The sequence below is a fragment of the Perca fluviatilis genome, chromosome 16 (assembly GCF_010015445.1).
Source record: "Perca fluviatilis chromosome 16, GENO_Pfluv_1.0, whole genome shotgun sequence".
In the NCBI taxonomy this organism is placed as follows: domain Eukaryota; kingdom Metazoa; phylum Chordata; class Actinopteri; order Perciformes; family Percidae; genus Perca; species Perca fluviatilis.
In genome coordinates, this window is record NC_053127.1 from 28793523 (window position 1) to 28818977 (window position 25455).

General features: G+C 39.7%; 3 protein-coding genes across 4 annotated transcripts; 1 reads left to right on the forward strand and 2 right to left on the reverse strand.

The window, feature by feature from the left end:
* Positions 1-2989: 2989 nt before the first annotated feature.
* Positions 2990-9212, forward strand: ftr82 (finTRIM family, member 82). The gene is made up of 7 exons (XM_039778283.1): positions 2990-3809; positions 5276-5371; positions 5613-5846; positions 6590-6749; positions 6857-6913; positions 7127-7186; positions 7284-9212. Exons 1-7 carry the CDS (start codon positions 3219-3221, stop codon positions 7802-7804), a joined length of 1719 nt encoding a protein of 572 aa, XP_039634217.1. The 5' UTR covers positions 2990-3218; the 3' UTR covers positions 7805-9212.
* A 1643-nt stretch (positions 9213-10855) lies between these two features.
* atp5l (ATP synthase, H+ transporting, mitochondrial F0 complex, subunit g) lies at positions 10856-14919 on the reverse strand. Its single transcript, XM_039778674.1, has 3 exons — positions 14762-14919; positions 14205-14365; positions 10856-11067 (listed from the first exon to the last, which is right to left on the reverse strand). The coding sequence occupies exons 1-3, from the start codon at positions 14811-14813 to the stop codon at positions 10969-10971; spliced, it is 312 nt and encodes a 103-aa protein (XP_039634608.1). The 5' UTR covers positions 14814-14919; the 3' UTR covers positions 10856-10968.
* A 2941-nt stretch (positions 14920-17860) lies between these two features.
* pdzd3b (PDZ domain containing 3b) lies at positions 17861-22036 on the reverse strand. Of its 2 annotated transcripts, none has more exons than XM_039776705.1 (10): positions 21990-22036; positions 21300-21364; positions 20979-21190; positions 20699-20903; positions 20440-20576; positions 19743-19947; positions 19465-19661; positions 18539-18748; positions 18226-18396; positions 17861-18072 (listed from the first exon to the last, which is right to left on the reverse strand). In XM_039776705.1, the coding sequence occupies exons 1-10, from the start codon at positions 22034-22036 to the stop codon at positions 18040-18042; spliced, it is 1482 nt and encodes a 493-aa protein (XP_039632639.1). In that variant the 3' UTR covers positions 17861-18039. The 2 variants fall into 2 exon arrangements, with proteins under 2 accessions (XP_039632639.1, XP_039632638.1); XM_039776704.1 differs by having other exon boundaries at positions 17861-18075.
* Positions 22037-25455: the final 3419 nt, after the last annotated feature.

The window sequence follows — 25455 nt, forward strand, 5'->3', positions numbered from 1 at the left end:
CGACTTTAGGAAGAATCCCCCCACCCTCTCTCCGACCCTTATTAATGATCAAGCTATCGAAGTGGTGAAGCAATACAAATACCTCGGTATTATAATAGACGACAAACTCACCTTCGAGCCTCAGGTTGACGCTGTCTGTAAAAAAGCACACCAGCGTATGTCTTTTTATCGTAAACTTCGCAATTTTAATGTCGATAAGACCTTTATGAGGATGTTTTATTGTTGTTTTATTGAAACTATTCTTTCCTTTGCCTTTGTGAGCTGGTTTGGGACCCTCACTCTTAAAAACAAAAACAGGCTGCAATACATTACTAAAGTGTGTGGAAAAAATTCCCTGAACTCACTGACTGACTTAAAATCTCTATTCGAGACAAGGACCCTGAAGAAGGCCCAGTCAGTCCTGGCTGATATAAACCACCCCTTGAACAGCTACTTCATGTTGTTGCCGTCTGGCCGCAGATTCTGTCTGCCTAAATGCAGGACAAACAGACACAAAAACTCTTTTGTTCCTGCTGCTATAGGTTTTGTTAATAATTCAATGTGAGATGTGGACTTTTGTGTAGTATGTATTTACTTGTGTTCTCCATCGATATTGTCTGTTGTCTGTATGGCTTATGTGTCGTTTATGTTGCACTTTATTTGCTGCAAAACGAATCGCCCCTCGGGGATAATAAAGACTCCTTGACCTTGAGCGTTGATTCAACGCAGAAGCATAATACGGCCTTAAGGGGCAAATGCACACTGTCAATGTATGTCTACTAAAAGTGCTGATTTTGCCACTAATATGTTCAGATTTTTTTTTTTTTTTTTTTTTAAATATGTTTATTAATTTTCAAGAAAAAGAGTAAAAACAATAAAGAAAGAAAAAAAAAACTAACAAAGAACTCAACATACGAACACAGCACATCTTGAATGACAACAATAATCCATTGTATATGTTCAGATTGTTATTATAAGTATCTGCCTATATTATGGCGATTATTAGCATGTTTACAATTTTTAAATAAAGAATGATATACTACCATGCACTTGTGCACACATTACAACTCTTCACAAGTCTTACACAACACCTCCCTGTACTCAAGTGAAACCAATGTAATGTCATGTGTTCACTCTCATTGTAGGTTTATAGGCTACTCCCAACCCTAAAACACAAACATGCTTTCCTTGAACTTCCCCTGAATGGTTTCTAAGAAAAAGGGCTGACCCTTTTTTTGAAGTGTCGGTTTGACTTAAACTGCCTATCATGCATATTATTATCACGACACCGTAAAAATATGGGAACGCTATTTTCGGGATTATTATTATTATTTGAATGCAACTCTGACAGACACTTCACAGTGCCGGTTTTTGCTCATCCCCTGGCTGAGGTTGTCGTGACAACAGTGATGCTTACTAATGGTGTGCTGCCTTTCCATTCCAATTTTGTCTGTGTCTGTTTAAGTACTCTTCACCCTTTGTGTGTCATCCAGCATCAACAAATGTGTCCACTGCTTTTCCCAGAACACATTTTAACATTGTTTTTTCCTGTTTTTATTACTCACGCTCAGTGAAGTGGGTCCTTTGTTTCCTCTAATCAACTACCCATTTGTGCTGTCCTGCACTTGCCCTGCAGAAAGCGGTCCAAGTTTTTACCTAAACTTGGACTGAGCTATAGATGACTTCAAAGATCACTGGGACTTGTGTCTTGTGTCATAAACATGTGCATGCTTCATAATAACTTTCTGAAAGAACCAGACATCTTTGGACCTGTGCACAAGTCTTTACTTGTCTATCTCTACCCTGTTCAAAGTTTTGTCCACTAGCAGTGCTGCTCGCCACTAACAGGTAGTTAATCTGTAAGCAAATAGTGCTCCCTTTACTCTGCAGGAAGGAAAGAAACTGGCTTATCAGAAACCTGACCTAATATGGAGAGGTGAAACTGCCTGGTGCATGAAGTAATGCAAGATATGAATTGAACGGTGCAGCCAATACTTTTTACAACCTTAAAGTAACATGAATTATTTTTTACTATATGATTCTGCATCAGGCAGAGGATTCTAAGTAGACTACAAAAACCTTTATTTCAAGCAAGAGCCCTTTCACAGTAGGGACTCTAACATTGAACAAAAGACAGAAAAATACTGAGAATGGAGCATTATTATTGATCGAAAACAGTAGACGAGGCTAAGATGTCAGCAGACGCTTGATACAGAGCGTGAGTCAGGGTCTCCTGTGAAGTTTTTCCCCTTGCTACACTATGAGAGGGATATTTTTAGGAATTAAAAAAATGCAACATAACCTTTGATGAAGCATACACACAAATATGTAAAACATCCATTGCAACAACACACCTGGACCTGAAAGGACTGTGCGCGCGCACTCGTGCATGTGTGCGTTTCCGTTTGGTGTCTCAATATTTTCTTGCACAAACATTTACACATGTACAGTTACAAAATGACTTGTAAAAGTACCCAGACTGGTCTGACTGGACAGTGTAAATACTACAGCTCTGAACATGTGCTGCTCTAGGACAAACTCCCTACAGCAAGTTAAACATTTAACACGTTTTGGGTGATAGAAGGAGCAACGACATCCCTAGTGTTTGAAATTACTTCAAAACTCTGCATGAGTTCAGAGTGTCTCTGTTTGTTCATTGGGTGGTCCCTGAAATTCCTACAGTACTTTAGGCTGCATTTGTGTTTGTCGGACTATAACCGGTTTGAGACAATGGCGATTCTGTCTGACAACAATAGGTGGAAATACAGCTGCAGAGAAGTGTGCACACAATTCAGCCGCAGATGAGCCACATGAGAAAAAATGAGAATAAAGGAAACTGTGAGGTAAATAGAACGGATGCTTTTTCTGGCACATTAGTTGTCGCTGTGTGCTTTTTACATTTCATTCATTCTCTTTCTTTCACTCTGTTCTCTCTCTCTCTCTCTCTCTCTCTCTCTCTCTCTCCTCCCTGTCTGCCCGCCCTCTCTCCCTCTCCCTCTTTGCTCAACCTGCTTATCTGAACTGGGCAGGGCTCGATATACTCACAGCACAGGGGGACGGCCTTGTCTGCTTTCAATCAATAACCTCTGGAATTCAGAAATACAAGTCGGTCCTGTCTCTGGCAGGCTGTACCTAACTCTTTTGGGCGGGATCCCAGGCACACTCAACGGAATTTCTATCAGCTCCTGGCTCTCTCTGTCTGTTTTCGCAGATCTGACTGCGCTTTGAGCCCTATCACAATGGCTGATCACACTTCTCCAGACTATTTCAGCTGCTCCCTGTGTGTGAACCTGCTGAGGGACCCTGTTGCTATCCCCTGTGGCCACAGTTTCTGTATGGACTGCATCAGTGGTTACTGGAATGAGGCGGACTACACAGGGATTTACATTTGTCCCCAGTGTAAGATCACATTCACCCAGAGGCCGGTGCTGCGGCCCAACGCCACTCTGAGCATGGTGGCTGAGAAGATCAAGAAGAGCGGTCTGAACCTCAACATCAACTTTCCCCAGGGGAACTTCTGCGCCGGACCAAGTGACGTCCCCTGTGACTTCTGCTCTGGGAAGAAATTAAAGGCTGTGAAGTCCTGTCTTAACTGCCTGGCGTCCTACTGCGAGAAGCACCTGAAGCCACACTACGAGTCAGCCACATTCAAAAGGCACAAGCTGGTGGACGAGCTGGGAAACCTGGACAGGAAGATCTGCCCGCAGCACCAAAAGCCCCTGGAGCTCTTCTGTCGAACAGATCAGATGTGTATCTGCGCTATCTGCACAGTCAGTGAACACAAGGGCCATGACATTGTTTCTGCTGAGGCAGAGAGGGGTGAGAAACAGGTAAGAAATCCTCCTGTCTCTTTTGACGACTTATTTTATTAGATTCAATATTCAAAGGCACAGGAAAAGTGCTGTTGGAAGAAGAAAAAAACTTCTTCTCAGAAAATGGAAAGTGGGATTTCCTGTCAGAAAGATAAGCAAGTGAATTCAGTACGTATGATAGAAACCACAAGCTGAAACTCCTAATTCAACCGTAGTATGGTTTACAGGCTGATACACTTTTAAAAAAGAGGCACACTCTTGATACATTAGATTTATATCAACACTGTATTTTGAGTTAAAGCCAACAGGGTGTTTTTCCCTACTCCGTCTCCTGCACTACGACTGGCGCATGTACTTTGACCCCATTTCACCAAAGCTATCAGCTAAACTGGCAGCCACTCGCTGCCAAAACAAATCCAGCTCTCTGATTAGCTGTATGGAAGCCGGGGGAGGGTCTTACAGTTATCGCCCCTGAAAAAGCTGCTTTTCAGAGAATGTGGTGTTCCAGCTGTGGGAGAGATAACACAGAAACTGTCTGACTTCCTTCTGCTGCATTGGTTCCCACATGTGGGAGTGGGTCTGTAATGATACTGGAATGTCAGGGAGTCAAGGCCTTCAACACCTCATGATCACAACCAATCACAATGTTGTAACCACGATGCACATTCAAATGAATAACCAATCACATTGCCTGTAAAAGCATGTAGAGTAGATAAGAGCGTCAACAGATACCGTGGTATAAATCTGCATCTTTCAGAGCTGTCTAGTTTTTTTTTATGCGTGATTCGTTTAGGAGGAGTGGTTTTTTGGCAGCCAGGAATATGGGTTAAAGGATTTTTGGGGCATGATGAAGTAATTAGTCATCCTACTGTTTTCATTACAACATGGGGAGTCTGGTTTCTCTCATCCAAAGATTTACAACCTGAGTTTCACACATCTCACTCCATCTCCCGCTTTCTCTCCCCTCCCCCTCTCATGTTCACTCCCCCCGTAGATTCCCCACATTCCTCAAGCTTATCTTGAAGAATGGGTTGGTGGGCTTGAGTAAAAGCTGAATTAGAAGCCCTCTATTCTGCATGTCAGTGCTGCGTGCACCTTGAAGCATCTCTTTAAAAGTCAGGCAGCGGTAGATTCACATTCCAAACATGGCCAGAATTCCATTACAGATTTTTTCCCCCCCTCTCCCTCTGAGATAAAAGCTGGCTGTATTAAGAAGATTCTTTGAGCAGGGTTTATTAGACATGCCAAAGGGCCTCCCCACATATTCCTTGATGAGAAAGAATGTTTTTACTGAACCAACGAATACAAGGCGTTATATCTCATATGATAAACCAGCATGATATTCAAATCCGTTTTAATGCAACTTTTATGATCAACTTTCTGCATTATAATTTAAAAGAAGTCAGTACAGCCGATCAGCATGGGAGTGCACGCTTTACAAAACAGGGAAATAGATGGGTGTGTAATGTGCCTTTATTCTGCAGAAACTCCTGGGAGTCTCCCAGGCTGAGATTAGACAAAAATGCCAGGACAGGGTGAAGGAGCTGGAGGAACTGAAGACTGCTGTGGATTCATTGAAGGTAAGATTTAAATGTTGATAATATCTTTAATTTCATGTATTTCCGTACTCTTGACGAAGGTCCAGAGGGACCGAAACATTAGTTTTCTTTAATAAATGGCGATGCTGCAGTAAGAGCAGTGTGCGGGATTTCCTCTTTCTCCGAGTCCTTGTATTTCCATGCACAAGAGAGACGTTGCTGTAAGACATGCACTATAGCAGTATCTTGTGTAAAACACTGACACCTTGGGTGCTCTGTCCAGAACTCGGCCCAGAGAGCCATGGTGGACAGCCAGAAGATGTTTGAGGACATGATCCGCTCCATTGAGAGGATGAGGTCAGAGGTGACCAAGCTGATTGGTATCAACGAGAAGGCTGCTTTCAACCAGTCCGAGGCTTTGATCGAGCGGCTGGAACAAGAGATCGATGAACTGAAGAAAAAGGAGACCGGCCTCAAGCAGCTGTACAGCACTGAGGACCACATCCACTTCCTGCAGGTAACATAAGAGCAGCTGTTTAATAGGAAATACATGGAGTTCTGATTTGGGCCTAAAGCGTAGCGAAGTAATTACTATATGGGCAATTACTCAAGAACTGTACTTAACTTGAGTAGTTCCATTTCATGTTACCTTACACTTCTACTCCACTACATTTCAGAGGGAATTATTGTACTTTTTACTCCACTACATTTATTTGATAAATTGAGTTACTCGTTACTTTAAAGATTCAAATTATGAATACAAAATATTATCAAAAGATAAGATATATTATTTAAACTTTTACTTGAGTAAGGTTTTAAATGCAGGACTTTAACCTGTAACATATTATTTCTACTCTGTGGTATTACTACTTTTACTTGAGTAAATGATCTGAGTACTTCTTCCACCTCTCTATACGAGTGTGGTTTTTAATAAGACAGCCTACTTGTTTATGATCACAACGACATGTTAAGCCTGTCCTTGGTATCATTTTTGAGCGTAAGCATTTCTCAACAAGCAATTGAAGAGGCGTTAATAGCATCCCTTATTGTGAATGGAAATTTGGATGGACACAAACTGTGTCTATCTTTGGATGTCCTGCTTTACTATGAATCTAGCTATGAAGCGATTTGTTTAAAACACTTTAAAACCGTGCTCCATGTGTAAAAGTACATTTGGTCACCTCTATCTGTTACTCAGACGGTTTCATGTTGATGTACAGTATATTCGTCCTCATCACGACACTTTTCTTTTGCCATCAGAACTTCAACTACCTCTGCACCCCCACTGATGACGGCTTCATACCGAAAGTGGTGCTGAACCCTGACTTCTCCTTCGGGGCTGTTAGGAAAGCTGTGAGCGAGATCAAGGAACGCCTGGAGGAGTTTGGCAAAGAGGAGCTGCTTAAGATCTCCAAGTCAGGTGTGACCTTAGCAGCCCAAACACAAGACTTCTACACAATGGGCAGAACACGGCAAAAAACAAACAAACACGCAATTTACTAAATATGAATGCGTTCTGTCTTATAGTGAACGAGGTCCCAGTGTACACTACGGAGAGTCGAACATTGGACAGAAGGAGCAGAGGTGAGTGCTGTCATGTCCTTTAGTAATGGAAGACTGAAGGAGGTCCATTATTACTGAGGTTGATAATGTAGTCGCCATTAATTTGCTGGAGTGAAAACACAAAGTGAATGAATCATAGAGTCAAAAACACATAACACACAAAAGAACTAAAGGCATGTGAGTGTGGGTGTATGCAGGTCACATTGACCTAACACACTGCTTCTTTATGTGCAGGCAAAGAAATGGTGGACAACACTCCTCCAGAGCCGAAGACCAGAGCCGATTTTGTAAAATGTAGGTATCTGGTGTACCTGAAATATGACAATTTAACTCACTTTAGCTGAACACAATTCTGTAACTAAATGTATACTGTATGTTGTTTCTCCCCCAGACTTCTGCCAGCTGAAACTGGACTCTAGCACAGCCTACAAGGAGCTGCACGTCTCAGACAACAACAGAAAAGTCATCCGCACCAGGGACCTGCAGCCCTACGGAGACAACCCAGAGAGGTTTGACAGTTTTGCCCAGGTGCTGTGCCGGGAGGCCCTGTACGGGGGCCGCTTCTACTGGGAGATCGAGTGGAGCGGGGAGTTCTCCATTGGAGTGGCCTACAAGAGCATCAGCCGGAAGGGCAAAGGCTCACTGTGTCTGCTGGGATACAACGACAAATCCTGGAGCCTGCTCTGCTCTGACACGGGTTACTCTGCCTGGCACAACCGGGTGGACAAAGCTGTCAGCGGCCCCCACTCCCCCAGAATAGGCGTGTACCTGGACCACAGTGCTGGTGTGCTGGCATTTTACAGCATAGGCAACACCATGACCCTCCTGCACAGGTTTCAGACTACATTTGTTGAGCCTATCTATCCAGGCTTTGGAGTTGGAACCTCAGTCAGGATCTGTAATATCAAGTGAACACCCGTATTTAAGCTCTCAAGTTTGAAAATCTGGAAATATTTTCCACATGTTACTCATAATACACAGCAATGGTTTTGGAATATATATTTTTGCTAATTTTTTAAACTGTACCAAACCACATTGTTTTTTTTTTTTGTTTTTTTTAAATGCACCCCACCCCCCAATGTGTATAGACTACATATTTTTTAACACTACACATCACATATTACGTTTTGCATTGTTTTGTCAAAATACATTGTCACTGTAGTTTTATAAAAACATTATTGAAATACATAATTACTACATAATCACACAAGTACAATATAAAGTGTTATCACTTCTGGATCATAACTTCTGGATAATATTATGACATGTCACTATGTGAAAAACGTGAGCTACACCTGTGTTCTCACAGATGCATTAATTTCATAAAATAAAAAATGTACCCTGGGATAACCTAAGATCATTATATGAGGTCATTACATTGTTAGCCAATAGTATTGCATAGTTCATTTAAAATATATTGCTCCCTTATGATCTTTATGACTAATACAGTAACATTCACATTGGTGCATTAACAGGTATTATTATGGTTTCAACACATTCAAAGGAATATTTCATTGTCGCTTCATTTTGTCATGTTTTGATATTATGTGATAGTTGTCATCAGTTGCTGAGTTTTTTTTTCACTTGAACTAACCCCTATTATTTAATTTGTATGTAGGTTTACTTATATAAAAAACAGAATATAATTGATATCAAGAAAAGACTGTTTTTGTAACAAAATTATTTTATCGATAGTTCTAAATAAAGAGCTATGTGAACGAATAGATTTTTGTGTTTTTGAGATTATTTATCTATTTCTACATTATAACATAAGGACCAGATGTTGTTGTATCTATATTGCCAAATTAAAGGTTTATTAGATTAGAAATAATAGCTCTACATGATATGAATTTAAATGAGAAGACAGAGCTAATTGTTTGATTCCTTTTATTGTTTGTGCTTTCACAAATGCACGTTCTAAAACATTTCAAAAGTACCTGTATCAGGGATATCATTTGAACTTTGAAAGATTTAACTGGAATGTGAACCTTTCAATGTATACACACATTCACACGTATCTGTGACTAACCAGAACACCTGCTCTGAAACAGATGACAGCACCAAGACTTCTTAAGCACAGACGATACTAACAGCCCCCTCTGTTGGCTGACTACAGGAACTGAACTGAACTGAACTGAACTGAAAGAAAAATGACCAGTGGCTATAGGTATGATCATCATTACAGTCGCTGAGTTGAATCAACACCTCTGCAGTTTCAACAACATCTGTACATTATAATCTTCATGAAGGGAGGATTTAATGCAGGACTGATGTATTGGACAGTTTTAGTTAGGGACACCTAATAAACAACTGAGACTAACTAAGTGATAATTGTTAGCCTACTCTTAACAGTCACAGCTGCACAGAACAAACACACTATTCTGGACTTTGTCCTGCAGCTCCAGTTCAAAACTCCAAAAGAAAAAGTACCTCTAGCTCAGTGTGCGCACCATGCATGTAAGTCTTCCCCCGTTCCTGTCTATCACTATCTAATAAGAATAAATAAATAAAGATCTATGGCTGTGTGTGTCAGGGTTTCTGGTGTCAGGCCTAGCTCCAGGACACATTGCATGGTATATTAAGCATGTGTATTAGGGCTGCTTAACCTTCCCTCTCGTTCACCTTTACCTGCACATCAGCAGCCTGCTGATTTAAAGTCAAGCTGCAACACTGTTCTGTTTGTATCTTCGAAGGTGGTTAATATCAGAAAATATGAAATTTACTTTAGATCCATTTTAACAAAATGCTTCAGATGTCTGCACTAATCTACAATAAGACAGCAATATACTGTATTACAATACATACAATGTACTGTTATAATTGTCCAAACAGCAGCCCATACACACCAACGTGCGTCTAAAACCAGCTCCTTATGTACATATTTATCTTTGAGAGTAATAATCTAAATTGTTTGTCAGTGCATGTTCAAGACAAGTACAAATCCAATGAAGGCATTAAGGAAGATATGGGATATGACACATTCAAGTAAGAGGTCCAGGACAGTATGTGGTTTATTCATGTAGCTATGGTTTTCAAAGCAGGAACAATTGTTTCTATTTTTTTTTCTCCACATGCATACTGTTTCATAAAGTAAAACACATTGGAGGTTCCTAACGATGATGACACCATTAAGCTACGAGCCTGTGTCTCAGAAGACATTTTAAAGACTCTAAACAGACACTGGTATTTTCAGTTATTCTGGCTGACTAGACCTCTTCCCAGGACTGTGTGGGCATGTGAAGACTGATTAATTGACATTTTCCTTGGCCGCCGGTCAATGTTGTTGGACGTGATAGGGCAGGACAAATGACACCTTTATCATTCTTACTGGTAGATTATTTTTGACCCAATAACTTCCCATCCACACTCCGGCCCACATTCAACCTGAGCAGAGGTCTGATTAGCCAGAATAACTGAAAAAACCTGTGTGGGTGTTCAAGGGCTTTAAGTAAAAGGAAAAACTCAGGTGTTAGCAATTACAATAACGATGTCTCCATTGTCCGATAGCGAGCCAGCACCCACGATACCAAGCTCCTAACACCAAAGCAGGAACGTCATAAAATAATTTCATTATTTATTTATGTAAAGATTTTTTTTGGGGCCTTTCAGCCTTTAACGCAAAGGACAGCCAGATATGAAAGGGGAGAGAGAGGGGGAAGACATGCAGGAAAATCATCCAGGTCGGACTCAAACCCTGGACCTTCTGCGTCAAGGCATACACCTCTGTGTGCGCCTGCTCTACCAACTGAGCTAACCCGGCCACAACTAATTTCATTATTTACCCCTAAGCTTTTCCTACTGTGTCCTCTGTGAAGAAGGACCAGTGTGTATGAACTATACCAAAAACACTTATTAAATATACTGGATAGAATTGTTCTACATCACTCCTATTTCCTTCAGCTTTATGCTTACATTTGTAGAATACATCTGTGTTATACAAAAATCAAGGAGTCAGAAAACAAGTCTTTTTTTTTTTTTTAACAATAGACATCTGTTTATTGGTTCCCAGGATTCTTACAGGAAGTTGAACGTACAACGCTCAAACGAAGAAGAGAAAAAGTATGACAGTCCAAATTTCAGACAGCATAGCCGACAATGCCTCCTTTGCCGATGCACTCTCCAATGTAGAACCACATCAACACTTCAGTGGCCACCAGTCCGTTCCTTAAAGCATCCTGTAAGGGAAAAACACTTTGTTTAGATTTTCTTCTGGAGAAAAGTATCAAGCACAATGTTACTGTAAGTCTTTTCCTTGTGGATTGATTTGATCATGTTTATTTTGTACAGCAGACTAACAATGAAATGAGAATAATACTGATGAATGCAACTCACTTTTAGCATGCAATGAACAATTACTTTGCCATGTTCTGAGATTTAAAAAAAAATTTGATTTATGACCTGTCCTATTAGATGTTTCGTATGTTCATTTTGACATGTATTTGTGTTAATGGGTTACTGTGTGAGGTTGCAGAGACCTGCAAATGACAAAATACATTTTCAAATTACGTTCATCACTGACAGCGATCAATGATGAGATTCTGATTACATAACCTCTATGATACACATAAACCCATAGGCATAATTTACAGGGTGGGAGGGAGGTTACAAAACCCCCCAATAATCAAAACTGGCCAGTGCAACCCACCCCAAAAACCTATTATACATTTGCTTTACATAAACAAAAAGGCATTTCCACCATAAAATGATGCCGAAAAGGCATAAATTGTTGCAGAAAAAAAGCTTTTTTGAAGCTTTGTTAAGTATATGCTAACCCCTATATATGTAAGTAACTGCAGTTGATTAGCCCAGATTTTGCGAGCTGTACTGCTGAGACTACCCTCTTATGCATAAACCTCACTAAATGTTTACGAAGCTTACAAAAACAAAATTATCAGTGAGGCATAAGAAAAAAAAATATAAAATATAAAAATTTAAAAATATACATATTTAAAAAATACAATTCCAATTGTTTTAGTGATCACTGGATATCTAACCACTTTGGCATATCAAACCAGATTAATTTGCATGGTTTTGCCATCAAAGTTAACCTTTAAGATGAAGGACATCTACAATGATTTTGGTCACCAACTGCATATTTGTGAAACAGTTCGCGGGGAGTCAAACCTCGATTGCAAAGTCGCTTGCTTATTGCTTAGTCGTAGTAGATTTTTCCTATTTTATCAGGATATCAGAAACTGTCCACTTCTTGTTTGTTTATTTTCATGTATCTTACAGCTACCACAACCTAGTGTGTGCTGTCAATTACTCTAGATAACAAGTTCTGTGAACCAGAGGCCTGTACTACGAAGCAAGATTTGGCGCTAACGAGGTAACTTCAGGTTCAACCCAAGGTTCTCTGTATCACGACGGTGGATCACTTGGTACCGGGTTAAATCGCTGTGGTAACTTACGCTGAACACCTAATGTTGGAGATTAGAGATCAACCGGTGTAAAAGCACCGCCTACTGACCAATCAATACTCGATGGATAACGGCATCACCGTTCTTAGAAGAGGTGAGCTCATAAAAGTTAAACATTTAGAGACAGACAACCACGTTAGCATTCCCTGATGGGTATTTTCTATGAAAGATATAGATTTTCAGCGGAGGGAATTACGTAGAAGCTATTTGTCGGCTTCTTGAGCCGTGGGTTGCCCATCGGTTTGAATAATATTTTTATATTTTTGATTTGCTCTCACGATCGCTTACCACTGCCAGGGTTGCAACTGAAATAAAAGGCTAAAGCAATGACAGTTCATGGAAAGCATAAGGGTAATTATGGTAAGATCTTGTGCCTGACCTATGGGGAAGTGATATTGAAAAGCGTGATTTACACATGTACAGCGTCACCTATTTTTTTGCCAGCTTTCCTCCCTGTTTTAGGAAGCTGCGATTGTATTGCGTTTTGCCTGTAAAACCGTGTCTGTGTTGTTTATATTTATGTAGAATTATAGTTTGCCCCTATGTAAAATATGCGGCTCTAGTAGATGTTTGCGATTGGTCGTGCTGTGCAAACACCGCCTCTTATGTGAACGCGCGCGCCGCTGGATTGGGAAACCCTGGGTTGAACTAGTTGATAACCAGCGTCGTGACACAGGTTATGCGGGACCGCGGTTGTTAGGGTTAGGTGAAGCCGGATAACTGAAATCAATCCAGGGCATGTTGATCTTGATTCCTAGTACAGGCCTCTGGTCTTAAAATCAGCACAACACAGACAAACTGACAATTTAGATGCTTGTATTGGGATTTCTAAAAGTATGGCTATAGTGGGATGGGTAGGGAATCACACGAGGCTCGTTGGAAGATATGTAAAACACAGTTATGGAATTGTTTAGTAGATATGGACGCAAATAGGTTGACGAGGAAAATATTCTCTGGGATAAACACATTCTTGATTCTTGGTCTAAAGATATATGCTAATTGTTTCGTAACTATGGGTTTGGTGAGTGGTTTCTTAATATTAAAAACTGAATATTGGTTTGTTTAAAGAATCTGTGTTTGCTAAAGACAAAGAGCAGTGGGCCAACGATATATGGGCTAATCCAAAATTGCGTATTTTTATGATGATAAAACCTGAATATGGCTAAGAGAATTATGTTGTATATAATTTGTCTAAAAGGCAAAGATCTCTATGTGCACAGTTGAGATGTGGCGCGTTACTTTTAACTATTGAAACAGGACGATATGTTAACGTAGAAGAGGGGGAAAAAACAGTTGTTTGAATGATATAGAAAATGAGTTCCATTTTGTTTTCTACTGTCCTTTTTTTTTTATTGTGAACAGTGGGACTCTTTGTTTAGTAAGATAAAAGCAGGGATTGATTTGGTAAATATGGATGATGCTAAAAATTGTAGATGGCTGTTCACATGTGAAATCAAAGAAAGCCTGGGAGAAGAGGAATAAAGCTCTTTACCGAGAGGATCCCTAGATGAGGATTTGTTGTTTGTATATACTCTGTGTGTGTGTGTGTGTGTGTGTGTATGTATATGTATATATATATATATATATATATATATATATATATATATATATATATATATATATATATACACACACACTTTTATTTCGCCAAATGATTTGTATATGGGACAGGAAGACGTTTGCTAAATAAATTTGTGGTGTCTTGTAATCCCATGTGGGATGGGCCAAATGTTTGGCATGACACAGAAATAAAATTAAACCAAGTATGGCCTATCACCATAGTTTAAGAAAATACTTGATGCATTTTTAACTAATCATTGGAGAGTTCTCTTTATATACACACCCCCACACACACACACAAAACAAGGTCTGTCTGGCAATAACACACGCACCTTCACTGTGGTTTGACCGAGACGTCCTGACTGGACACCCTTGATGAGGTTTGTGGCCCCCTCGATGGCCTTGGGGATCTCGGCAGGGGAAGGGGGGACAAGTTCGACACGGGCATAGTACCAGAAGGTTGCTAGCCGAGGTTTTGAGTAGGTGACAGCGGCTACGAGAAAAGAAATAATGAAATTACGACTCTGGTGCTACTTTCTTAGGCTGCGGCTAAAGTTAGCTGCAGGGCTCCTTGCATGTTGATTGGTAGCTTTAGCCACTTTAGCTATATGGAGTGTGCTTGAGTGTAAACTATACAAATCACGAGTGCTAGCTAGCTAAAAACAACTTAGTAAGACAAATGAAAGCAACATGGAATCACAATTCGTTTTCTAAGCCGAATAGCATTAGCATAGCATCCACTTCATTCAATTGATGGCTGGTTCTCTGTGCAATTGACAGAAGCGGCCTAGCCAACGTTACGTCTTGTCAATAAAGATGTTACAACCTGTAATTCAGTGCCCCGTTATTTGATACATGTTATGATTAATAACACAATAAATGTACTTACCGCCGAGCAGGGTAGGTACTTTAGCGACAAGTTTCTGCACTGCCTGTGCCATGTTGAAGTGTTTCGTCGATGCTAACTGCACCCCCGTTTCCTGCTAGCCGACTGAATGTCACCTCCAGGAGCAGGACCTGTCTCAGCAGCTGACCACACAACTGCCTGTACAGAAACAGCCTGCTCTTCTTCTTTATTATGGTTTAACATTATTACGTGTTTACATGACGCAATGTACTCAATTGAACGTTTCCAGAATTTCTATTAAATTTGATTCTCGCTTTTTCTACAATGTTTAACATTACAGTCCAGTAACAGAATAAAAAAAATATTACGATAGCTCACTGTTAAACAGCTACATGTGTGCCATATGGCCAATAGAGGGTACAATGAGCCGTATTATTGCCCATCAGATCACAAATTAGGCAGGACCTCAACACTGCCAAACAGTATCACAGTCAATTAGACTCAGATCAGTTACATGAAAATCTTGAGGTATGGTTACATGAATTCTGCTGAAACACCTATTGTGAACACCACCACTCAACAGAGTTTCATGCTTTCATTATTTTCACGTGGCTCTTTTGTGTTTGTGTTATGTAAGCTTTTAGGCTATGTCATTTTTGGAAGTTCAACATGGCAAATGGTTAGTAAATATCTAGAGATATAAGTAAGTTTGCACTTAAAAATGTCGCACAACAATAAAGGTGGGGGTGCTGCCCGAGTGATTCTCAGTGTGTGGAAGCATCCATCTCCTCCAGAGTTTAACAGGTGGAAAGAAAATATGCTGAAAATTGTGTCATATGAAAAATTCTTAGCCAGGATTAATGATGATACGGAGGGATTTGACAAATCTTGGGGACGGGTTTTTGACTGAGATTGATGGATTCTTTTTATTTTTTAGTGCGCTTCTCTTTTGCTATTATTTTTGTGGTGTTACATGTATAGGCACTTTATAATTTGATTTTATTGGATCTTTTTTGTGTCGGTCTGTAGTGGTTATTGATAATGGGCCCAAAATGCAAATGTGAATTAATTATGTGTTTGGAAGCTATTTTTTTTGTGGGTGTTTTGTTTTGTTTAAAATGTTAAAAATATAGGCAAGGCAAGGCAAGGCAGCTTTATTTGTATAGCACATTTCAGCAACAGGGCAATTCAAAGTGCTTTACATAAAACATTAAAGAGCAGTTAAAAACAATTAAAAACAATTCAAAAACATTAATAAACAAATTAAAAACATTAAAAGACAAGAATAAAATTGATAGTGCAGTATAAGAATAAAAGTTACAGTGCAGTATGAGAAATTAAAGTTAATAGATTATTTAAAGAAAAGCAACATCAAAAAGATAGGTCTTTAGCTTAGATTTAAAAGAACTGAGAGTTGCAGCGGACCTACAGTTTTCTGGGAGTTTGTTCCAAATATGTGGAGCATAAAAACTGAACGCTGCTTCCCCCTGTTTAGTTCTGACTCTGGGGACAACAAGTAGACCTGTCCCAGACGACCTGAGAGGTCTGGGTGGGTCATAATGTAGTAGCAGATCAGAAATGTATTTTGGCCCTAAACCGTTTAGTGATTTATAAACCAGTAAAAGTATTTAGAAATCAATTCTTTGAGGCACTGGAAGCCAGTGTAGAGACTTCAGAACTGGAGTGATGTGATCCACTTTCTTGGTTTTAGTCAGGACTCGAGCAGCAGCGTTCTGAATCAGCTTCAGCTGTCTGATTGATTTTTTAGGGAGACCTGTAAAGACACCGTTACAGTAGTCAAGTCTACTGAAGATAAAAGCATGGACAAGTTTTTCCAGATCCTGCTGAGACATAAGTCCTTTAACCCTTGATATATTTTTAAGGTGATAATAGGCTGATTTTTTAATTATGTTAATGTGGCTTTTAAAATTCAGGTCTGAGTCCATGACTACACCAAGATTTCTGGCTTTGTCTGTTGTTTTTAACATTGTAGTTTGAAGCTGATATACAGTACAGGCCAAAAGTTTGGACACACCTTCTCATTCAATGTGTTTCCTTTTTATTTTCATGACTATTTACATTGTAGATTCTCACTGAAGGCATCAAAACTATGAATGAACACATATGGAATTATGTACTTAACAAAAAAGTGTGAAATAACTGAAAACATGTCTTATATTTTAGATTCTTCAAAGTAGCCACCCTTTGCTATTTTATTAATAAGGGAAAAAAATCCACTAATTAACCCTGACAAAGCACACCTGTGAAGTGAAAACCATTTCAGGTGACTACCTCATGAAGCTCATTGAGAGAACACCAAGGGTTTGCAGAGTTATCAAAAAAAGCAAAGGGTGGCTACTTTGAAGAAACTAGAATATAAAACATGTTTTCAGTTATTTCACACTTTTTTGTTAAGTACATAATTCCATATGTGTTCATTCATAGTTTTGATGCCTTCAGTGAGAATCTACAATGTAAATAGTCATGAAAATAAAGGAACACATTGAGTGAGAAGGTGTGTCCAAACTTTTGGTCTGTACTGTATAAAAAGTTAAATTATAAAAAAAAATGTCGCACAACATACAGATGTTTTCCCTTGCTACTTTATTTGCTGTCAGCTACATTCTCAATAAACATACACTCTCAAGCTGCAGCAACAAACATTTTATAGATTTTATACATCATAGCCTACATACACAACACAAAGTCATAACCCTCCATTCCATCTATAACAATACAATTAACACTTTTATATAACATTAAAGAGCCATAACAGCCATTTTTTTTAATTCATCACAAGTACATTTAAATACATTACTGCTTATCATTTTCTAAGCAATTGTAGCTTTTTAGATTTCCAAATGTGTTTCTGATTCCACAAAGCCACTGGTTTTCATTAATTATTAGTACAATAATACATCTAGTTTACAGAGATTATGGTCCTTCAGGATGTGGAGAATTTTATTTATTCTGTATTTTATCTCATTGAGATCATATGTGGCAATTGTTGGCTGAAATTGAATGTTCTACTGTCCATCACTAGAGGTATTATATACACAAAGACATTACATCATTACATGTTACAGCATTGTGGTTTGGACAAATGACATTGTTACAGTTTAATTTAGCTTATTTTATCTGTTTCGTATTTTGCATTCCTTTGTGAAACCCTGGGATTAGATTAAGGAAATATTGGACAGTAAAATAATAACATAATAACAACAGGCAAACGTTTTTCTTGTTCAGCTCAGTTTGAAGTCTCTTCAGCAGACATATGGGATGGGGGAATGTCTTCAGAGTTGTGTGAGTATCTTCGTTGCTCACAAAAATGATATCTCATAATTGTCTTCCTCCTGCTGAGATACAAACAAGAAAATATGGTAAATAGTGTACCATAGTGTGATGAAATGATAAATGTGCAAACACATTATGTAGTGCATATAATCTTTCTGGATTTTTACCTCACTGTCAGTAATATCTCTAGTAGGTGTGTCAATCTGCTTTACCTTGTTGGAGCCAGTCTTATCCATGACTAGCAAGGAAAGAAAATTTCCTTTTTCCTTCAAAAGCATAATCACGTCCTCCAGGTACTTCTCCTCCACATTTTGTCCATTGACTTCTATCAGCACATCCCCCACACATAACCCTGCACTCTGCCCAGAGCCCCCAAAAGCCACCTAAAGAAAAAAAGCAGAATCTAATTCCACATTTTGCAAAGAATAATAACTTCGATAATATCCGGGCCTGCACTGTTCTTGTTCTGTTTGCCTCAGTAACAAGGTTATGTTAATTAAGTGCAATGCAGTATTTCATCCCCACCTGGCTGACGAAGGTCCCAGGACTCCGTGGAACACAGCCCAGGTTAAAGCCAAATCCCAAAGGGCCTTTTTGGAGAGTACAGTGCCTGGGCTCGTACAAGCCATCTATTTCCTTTTGTGGTGACTGCTCAGCTGCAGAGGCTGATATGCTGCTCTCATTTTCTCTCTCAACATCCCCATCCTCACAGAAGAGAACAGGTGAAAGACCCAACTGCAGAAACGAAATAGAGGAAGGAAAGAAAATGTAAACACTGATCTTTACCTGGTTGTTAATTATGTTCAGATATGGCTTCCAAATATTTAGTTTTTTTTCTTCATCTTCGCTTTTAAAGGTGCCCTGCCACACGTATTTCATTACTTTGTGGTAATGTCTGAAGTTCTACCATAGACTGTAACATTTTTTGTGGAAATAATGCCTTGGTTACCTTGTTTCAAGCCATTCTAGCGTGAAAGCCTACAGGAAGACTCAGCTCGATTTCTGCCAGTTCTCATTAATATTCAACAAGGTAAGCTGTGAATCTGATTGGCTAACAGCTAGCCAATGAGAGCCTGGCTGTCAGAATCCTTTACCCAGCCCAACTGGGCGAGCTCATGAATAGTAATGAGCTCAGGCAATATGATGTCAGACTGACCAGCTTTTGTAATTGGCCTGATTTCTCCGCTTATTTCTTTTCAGTGGCTAGAGCTGACAAAGGAGGTAGCAGTTCATTTTCACATTCACCACATAACACAAACACATATGGACCTAACATATTTCAAAAAATGCAAGTAAAAACGTAACGTTTTGTATGGCAGGGCACCTTTAAAAAGACAAAACTATAAAATATAGATTTTTTGTTTATCTTGGACCAAGTTACAGAGAGTGCCGTCGGATATATAAAAAAATGGTGTGTTGGAAAAGACATGTATCCGGTAAGTGATGCCCACCTTGGTGTAAAACTCCAGCCCTTGGAGAGTGATGGTGGTGAGGGAGACCTGTTGTCCACTCAGTCTCACTCTGTCCACAATCTCTTCATGCTTCAGGGACTCCACTGACTCTCCATTGACCTCCAGCAGCAGCTCTCCATCCCGCATACCTGCCCTCTCTGCTGGACTGCCACTGTCCATCTCACGCAGAATATGAACTAGTATTAAAAAAAATACACAAATATTTAAGTCAAGTGTGTTTGATGTGTTTGACTTTTGCACTCTGTTTGTCCTCTCACATGTGCGTCCTGATGGCGCCTTCTCCAGCCGAAGGAGGAAGCCGTACCCCGACGGCCCAGACACCAGGTGGAGTTTTCTGGCTCTATGGGGAAGGTTATGTGGAACAGCCATGGTGGGCAGGATGGGCATCCTGTGTCGCATGTATTCCTTCTCACTCTCACTGTCGATCACTAGGATAGTGATGTGATCGCCACATTTTTTCATCTACGGCAAAACATTATTTATTACTGCAAGCGTGAGGGCTGGACATGGTAACTTCAATCTTGTAATTGTAAACACCTTTTAAAGGTCCCATGGCATGAACATTTCACTTTATGAGGTTTTTTAACATTAATATGCGTTCCCCCAGCCTGCCTATGGTCCCCCAGTGGCTAGAAATGGCGATAGGTGTAAATCGAGCCCTGGGTATCCTGCTCTGTCTTTGAGAAAATGAAAGCTCAGATGGGCCGATCTGGAATCTTGCTCCTTATGATGTCATAAGGAGCAAGGTTACCTCCCCCTTTTCTCTGCTTTGCCCACCCATGAGAGAAAGACATCATGGCTTTCAAATGAGCAAAGTGGCAGTTGGTCAAGGCCACACCCCCACTATCCACCTTGCCCCAGTTTCAGAGTAAATGACAGCAAAGACAAAGTACAGCAGAAGAGTTGTGACTTTAATTTTTTCATGTTAAATATAAAAACAGGCTGACTTCGTACCATCCTGCTGAGTGCAGAGTGCGTGAGATTGGACACTGTTGCTCCATCCATCCACACCAGGTGATCTCCCTTACACACACCGGCCTTTTCAGCTGCACCTCCTGTAACCAGGCTCACTGAGAAACGCCCTTTCTCTCCTACAGAGCAGAAACAGGAGGAGCAACTGAATAACACTGCACAGACTTCAACTCAACGCCCTTCCTATGGACATCTAATCTCAAACCTTGGACTTGTTGTGATAAACCAGAAGTAGTGTTACCTTCCAGAGGGGTGAAGTTGATGCCCAGGCCGGAGACAGGATCTTTGGAGATGTGGCAGAGTCTGGGTGCTTTGCAGCCCTCACCAGTGTGTGCTCTGGCCAGACCTCGGAGGTCTTCACCTCGGGACACAGCCTGCTCATACTCCTCCCCATCCAACACTAATAAACATAGCTGGTGTCCACTTAGCTTTATCTTCCTAGCCACCTGAATCATAAAAAAGGGAAAGTTAGAATCCCATCAGCCCTGTCAGTTATAATGTAATTTGGAAGCTCATCTTACCTCATTGTGAGGAACATCGTCAACATAGCAGTTGTTGACTTCCAGAAGCCTGTCTCCATCTTGAAGGCCACTGCATCCCCCCACCCCTCCTGACACTACATTTCTGATTATGTGACCCTGGCGCCCCCTCTCCACCCGCAGATGGAAGCCAAAAGATTCCCCTTCTTCTCGTTTAAGGACACACAGACGTGGGCTGGGTGTCGACGCAGAGTCTGAGCCAGGAAGAGAAAGAAAAGTGCTGTCATACCTTCTCAGAGCAGAGTTTCCTCATGGTCTGGTACACAGAAGATCATTACCGTAGAAATGTGTATGCAAAGATACCTGCGTCTTCTGTGATGACCATCACTGGGTTGTCTATTCCTTCTTTAGGATTAAACGTATATTTTCTGCAAACGGAGAGATGAGAGACATTGGACTTTAGGGTTAAGTTACAAACTATTGACTATTAAATGTGATAAATTGGTAGGTAGCCTGTTGGAAAAAGGAAAAAGAAATTCAATCTGCAGTATTTTCCTTCTCTAAACTTAAAGTTTAAGCAGATCATTTTGTTTGGATTTATTTTTCTAAATTTTAATGAAAGTAATCAATTAATTGCATCAATTACAATTACATTATCTTTTACTGTAGTGCAGATTAGTTGCACGACCTCACCTGTTGTTATAGTTATAACAAACTAATTTATCTTTGAACAGTAGGCCCTATCTTGGGCCCAAAGTCTCAAAGATTGCGATGTTCCAAAAGTCAACCTTTTCAAACCAAGTCAATTCTCTCTCTTAAAATTGCTGTCAAGCTGTATTTACCAAACATTAGTGTGAGACATGGAATTACACATGGATGCGTAATTCAGTTTTTTTTAGGCTAAATGTCCAATTCTGTTCTATGCCGTGCCTGATCATGTTGACATTATTGTTTTATTAGTATAGTGTTCAGTTTGAACTGATGTTGAAATAATAAGGGTATTTCAAAATGTATAAACATTGGTGCAAACAATTAGATGAAAAGCAGACTTACTTTGTCAACCCCATGATTTCCACCGAACCTTGAAAAACAAATAGCATATGAATTTAATAGCTTTAGCAACATAACATTCAGCTAGCAAAATTCAATATTCACACATTTCTGTAAATATATACCATATTTACCAAAAGTGATATAGTTACCATATTCATTTTCAATCACCATTGATACCACACACACAGATCACATTTTGCAGTAACGCAAACCAGACATGATCATTAACAGGTATATGAATTTGAACTTACAGCTCTGTGAACATCCGTTGGTTCAGTCTACTGTGAGGCATCAGATTAATGTAAAGATTTGTGTTTGAGCCTTGGATGACATATGTGCTGACTTTCAGCTGAGGCACAATAAAACAGGGTTTGACTTTATGTAATTATCTTTAGTCTTTGCCCTCTCGAAAAAGGGCAAGGAACCGAGGAACATTAAGAAACCTTAAAGTTGCCCAATGAATATGTAACAGATATAGAATTGAAACTTAGCATGACCTGGCACTTCAGTCAATCAGCATTTTTACATAAATCAGCATTTGTTTAGAAGTGGAATATTGCATCAGGACAACTGAGATACTGATATTTTAGTGAGAGAACATTTTAAATATAAGCCTTTAAAGTGCTCACATTATGCTCATTTTCAGGTTCATAGTTGTATTTAGAGGTTGTACCAGAATAGGTTTATGTGGTTTAATTTTCAGAAAACACCATATATTTATTGTACTGCACATTGCTGCAGCTCCTCTTTTCACCCTGTGTGTTGAGCTCTCTGTTTTAGCTACAGAGTGAGACATCTCGCTTCTGTTCCATCTTTGTTGGGAGTCGCACATGCTCAGAAAGTACTGCTAACCAGTCAGAAGCAGAGTATGAGGGCGTGCCACGCTAGCAGCTAGGTGAGCATTATAACGTGTGTTACAAAGTGACGTTTGTCTCTGAAGTAAAGGCTGGACTACAATAGAGCTGTTTGGAGCAGTTTGTGAACAGTGTTTTCTGTTGGAGATGGTTAGTCCCTTTGGGGTGGACTTTGGACTATTTCACTTTGTAAATCTATAATGGACACAAAAAATATATATAACACAATAAAGGAAAGGGGAAAAGCCAAAAAGCACAATATGAGCACTTTAAGAACAATGTAACTGTCAGTTCATGATACCTCATGGGTTTATAAAAAAAACTCTGTCTCACATAAAGGGGTATGACTGGACAATTTATTCATTCATTTTCATTTCATTCTTTCTTATCTAGTGTGCCGCAGCAGGAATTCGCCCTCTCCTACAATACTGCTATATACTGTGTCACTGCTTCTGTTCATTTAACAACTGTTAATGTTAATACACTGCAAGATGCACATATTCATACTAAAATAGCATTTATGGAAAGTACTGCAAGTCTATTCCCCAGATGCAAACATATAGACCACAATCATATATAGCCTACATTTCCACCAACTGAGACCATCACAGAAAACAAATATCTTGTCATCTGGCTTAATGTGAAATTTGCATTCAAATATCATGTAGAAACCCTTGTTGATAAATATACTGAAGCATGGCTTGTTGTACAGAAACCAAAGCAGTTTCCCTCTGAGCTGTAGAGAGAAAATAGTTGAAGCAACGTTGCTCTCAGATCTGGATAATGCAGATGTCAACATGCTGCTACCTCCACTCCCTCATTTACCACTCTGCTCTCATGTTCTTTACTTGCGATAATTATAACACTCACTGCAATCTATATGATAATGTTGGTTGGCCTTTACCTGTCTTATCTGAGAGAAGAGATAACTTGTGGCACTTGTTTATCTACAAGCCCTGGTTGGTAATTTGCTCATGGTTACTCATCTTTCCACAGTGGCCATAAGAAGGAAATGTCTACAGCTGAGACACGAAACTGTCACTGTTCTCTACACTGCTTATCTGCTTGGTTTATCATGTCAGTGACACTGAGTCCTTGTTTCTCTGACACAGTGTAACACAAAACAAACGGTTACAATATACACATTGAGATGAAATCCATCCCCTCTCCTAAATAGCTCATACCACAGGCACTTCAGTGCAGCTAATGGGTCACTGTTTGGTTTCCCTCGCCATAAACCTTCTTTTTAATTTCCTAGGATATAGTGGTAATCTGTATAGACACACAAAGACAAGCTGCTCATGAGATGAGAATTGTGAGTTGTGAATTATCACAGTTAGAAAACATATGTTGTTGTTTTCAATCTCGGAAGCAAATCCAAACAGATAGATTGAATTTGTTCAAGATAGAAATCAAATTTCTATTTAAAATCTACATTTCCTTAGACATATAGACAATGGTTGTTAACACCATTGTCTAAATTTGATCCTAAATGCATCACAATATAGAAAGATAGTACAGGCACTGGGGTGGTTTTAGTGATTTGGAGGCCCCAGGCAAAGACTAATGTGAGGCCCTTCTCCATTTTGCTTTAAGCAAATCAAAAAAACTTTTTTAGAGGTAGTTGCAGGTGCAGTTAACAAAACCACAGAGCTAAAGGACAGACCCAAATGAGAATATAACAAAATAACTTCAAATGATGCCACAAAATTAAGTAACATGTATACGGGGAATCAAACGCTGCCGGTTTGGAAGCCAAGAATGATGGAGAGCAGGCAGGAAGGTTAAATATAAAATGTTTAAAAGCCATTTAAGCCATCTAAATTTTGATTTATCAGCATAGATGTGAAATGTATTTCACCACTGAGGGCATCATAAGTGCAGAAGCCAATGAAGACTCACCAGTGTTTGATGTTGACTCCATATTAATATTTTAGTAACACTGCAATTGTACAAACTAGAGTTGAGTGTGTTGAACCTTAAATTTACTGTATAAGCTCCACTGAAAAACAAAGACTCCTATACAGTCACCAAGGAAAGTATTTTTTTTATCATAAACCTGTAGCTATGGGTTCATTCAAACAGCAGAGAGGGGATTTTTATAGATCATAGATTTTCGTTGTACAGTTTATAAACACTGTTGCCGCTTGGGGTTTATCCAACGAAATAGGCTCTGTACTCTCACTTTTTGTCAGGCATAAAGTCACAGAACACAGCCCTCAGTGGCTGCAAGCAAGCAACACACACACACACACACACACACACACAAATTGACAGGCGGACGGGGCCCCATGCAATTGCTTACCTATGCCTTATGGTAAAACAGCCTATGCACAGGTATAAGAAATACATTGAAAAATGGAAGAAGAAAAAAATGAAATATAGCCTCCATCCAAAAACGACCACATGAATGACACAGCTCATTTTAGCCTAAAAACCAAAGATTAGGAAATGTCGAAAGGGTTAGGGTTACATAGACTGTGAGATGCACTGCAAGCTGGCACATTAACGTTACAGTTTTTTGCTGGCATCAAACTTGGAGAGGAGGGAGCACAAGTTTACCTGATTGCTGTTCCCGCAATCCATTTGTGTTTTTTCTCTCTGGTTTTGTC

What these genes read in the sequence shown, in the direction of transcription:
- ftr82 (XM_039778283.1), top strand. Translation starts at nt 3,219, where the DNA reads ATGGCTGATCACACTTCTCCAGACTATTTCAGCTGCTCCCTGTGTGTG. An exon ending in CTGCTGTGGATTCATTGAAG is followed by an intron (nt 5,372 to 5,612) that starts GTAAGATTTAAA and finishes TGCTCTGTCCAG; the next exon opens with AACTCGGCCCAGAGAGCCAT. An exon ending in CAGAGCCGATTTTGTAAAAT is followed by an intron (nt 7,187 to 7,283) that starts GTAGGTATCTGG and finishes TTTCTCCCCCAG; the next exon opens with ACTTCTGCCAGCTGAAACTG.
- atp5l (XM_039778674.1), bottom strand. Translation starts at nt 14,813, where the DNA reads ATGGCACAGGCAGTGCAGAAACTTGTCGCTAAAGTACCTACCCTGCTC. An exon ending in AGTACCTACCCTGCTCGGCG is followed by an intron (nt 14,366 to 14,761) that starts GTAAGTACATTT and finishes CTTTTCTCGTAG; the next exon opens with CCGCTGTCACCTACTCAAAA. An exon ending in TCGGTCAAACCACAGTGAAG is followed by an intron (nt 11,068 to 14,204) that starts GTGCGTGTGTTA and finishes TTTCCCTTACAG; the next exon opens with GATGCTTTAAGGAACGGACT.
- pdzd3b (XM_039776704.1), bottom strand. Translation starts at nt 22,036, where the DNA reads ATGCTATTTGTTTTTCAAGGTTCGGTGGAAATCATGGGGTTGACAAA. An exon ending in GGCGCCATCAGGACGCACAT is followed by an intron (nt 19,662 to 19,742) that starts GTGAGAGGACAA and finishes TTTTAATACTAG; the next exon opens with TTCATATTCTGCGTGAGATG. An exon ending in CTGGGACCTTCGTCAGCCAG is followed by an intron (nt 18,397 to 18,538) that starts GTGGGGATGAAA and finishes TTTTTTCTTTAG; the next exon opens with GTGGCTTTTGGGGGCTCTGG.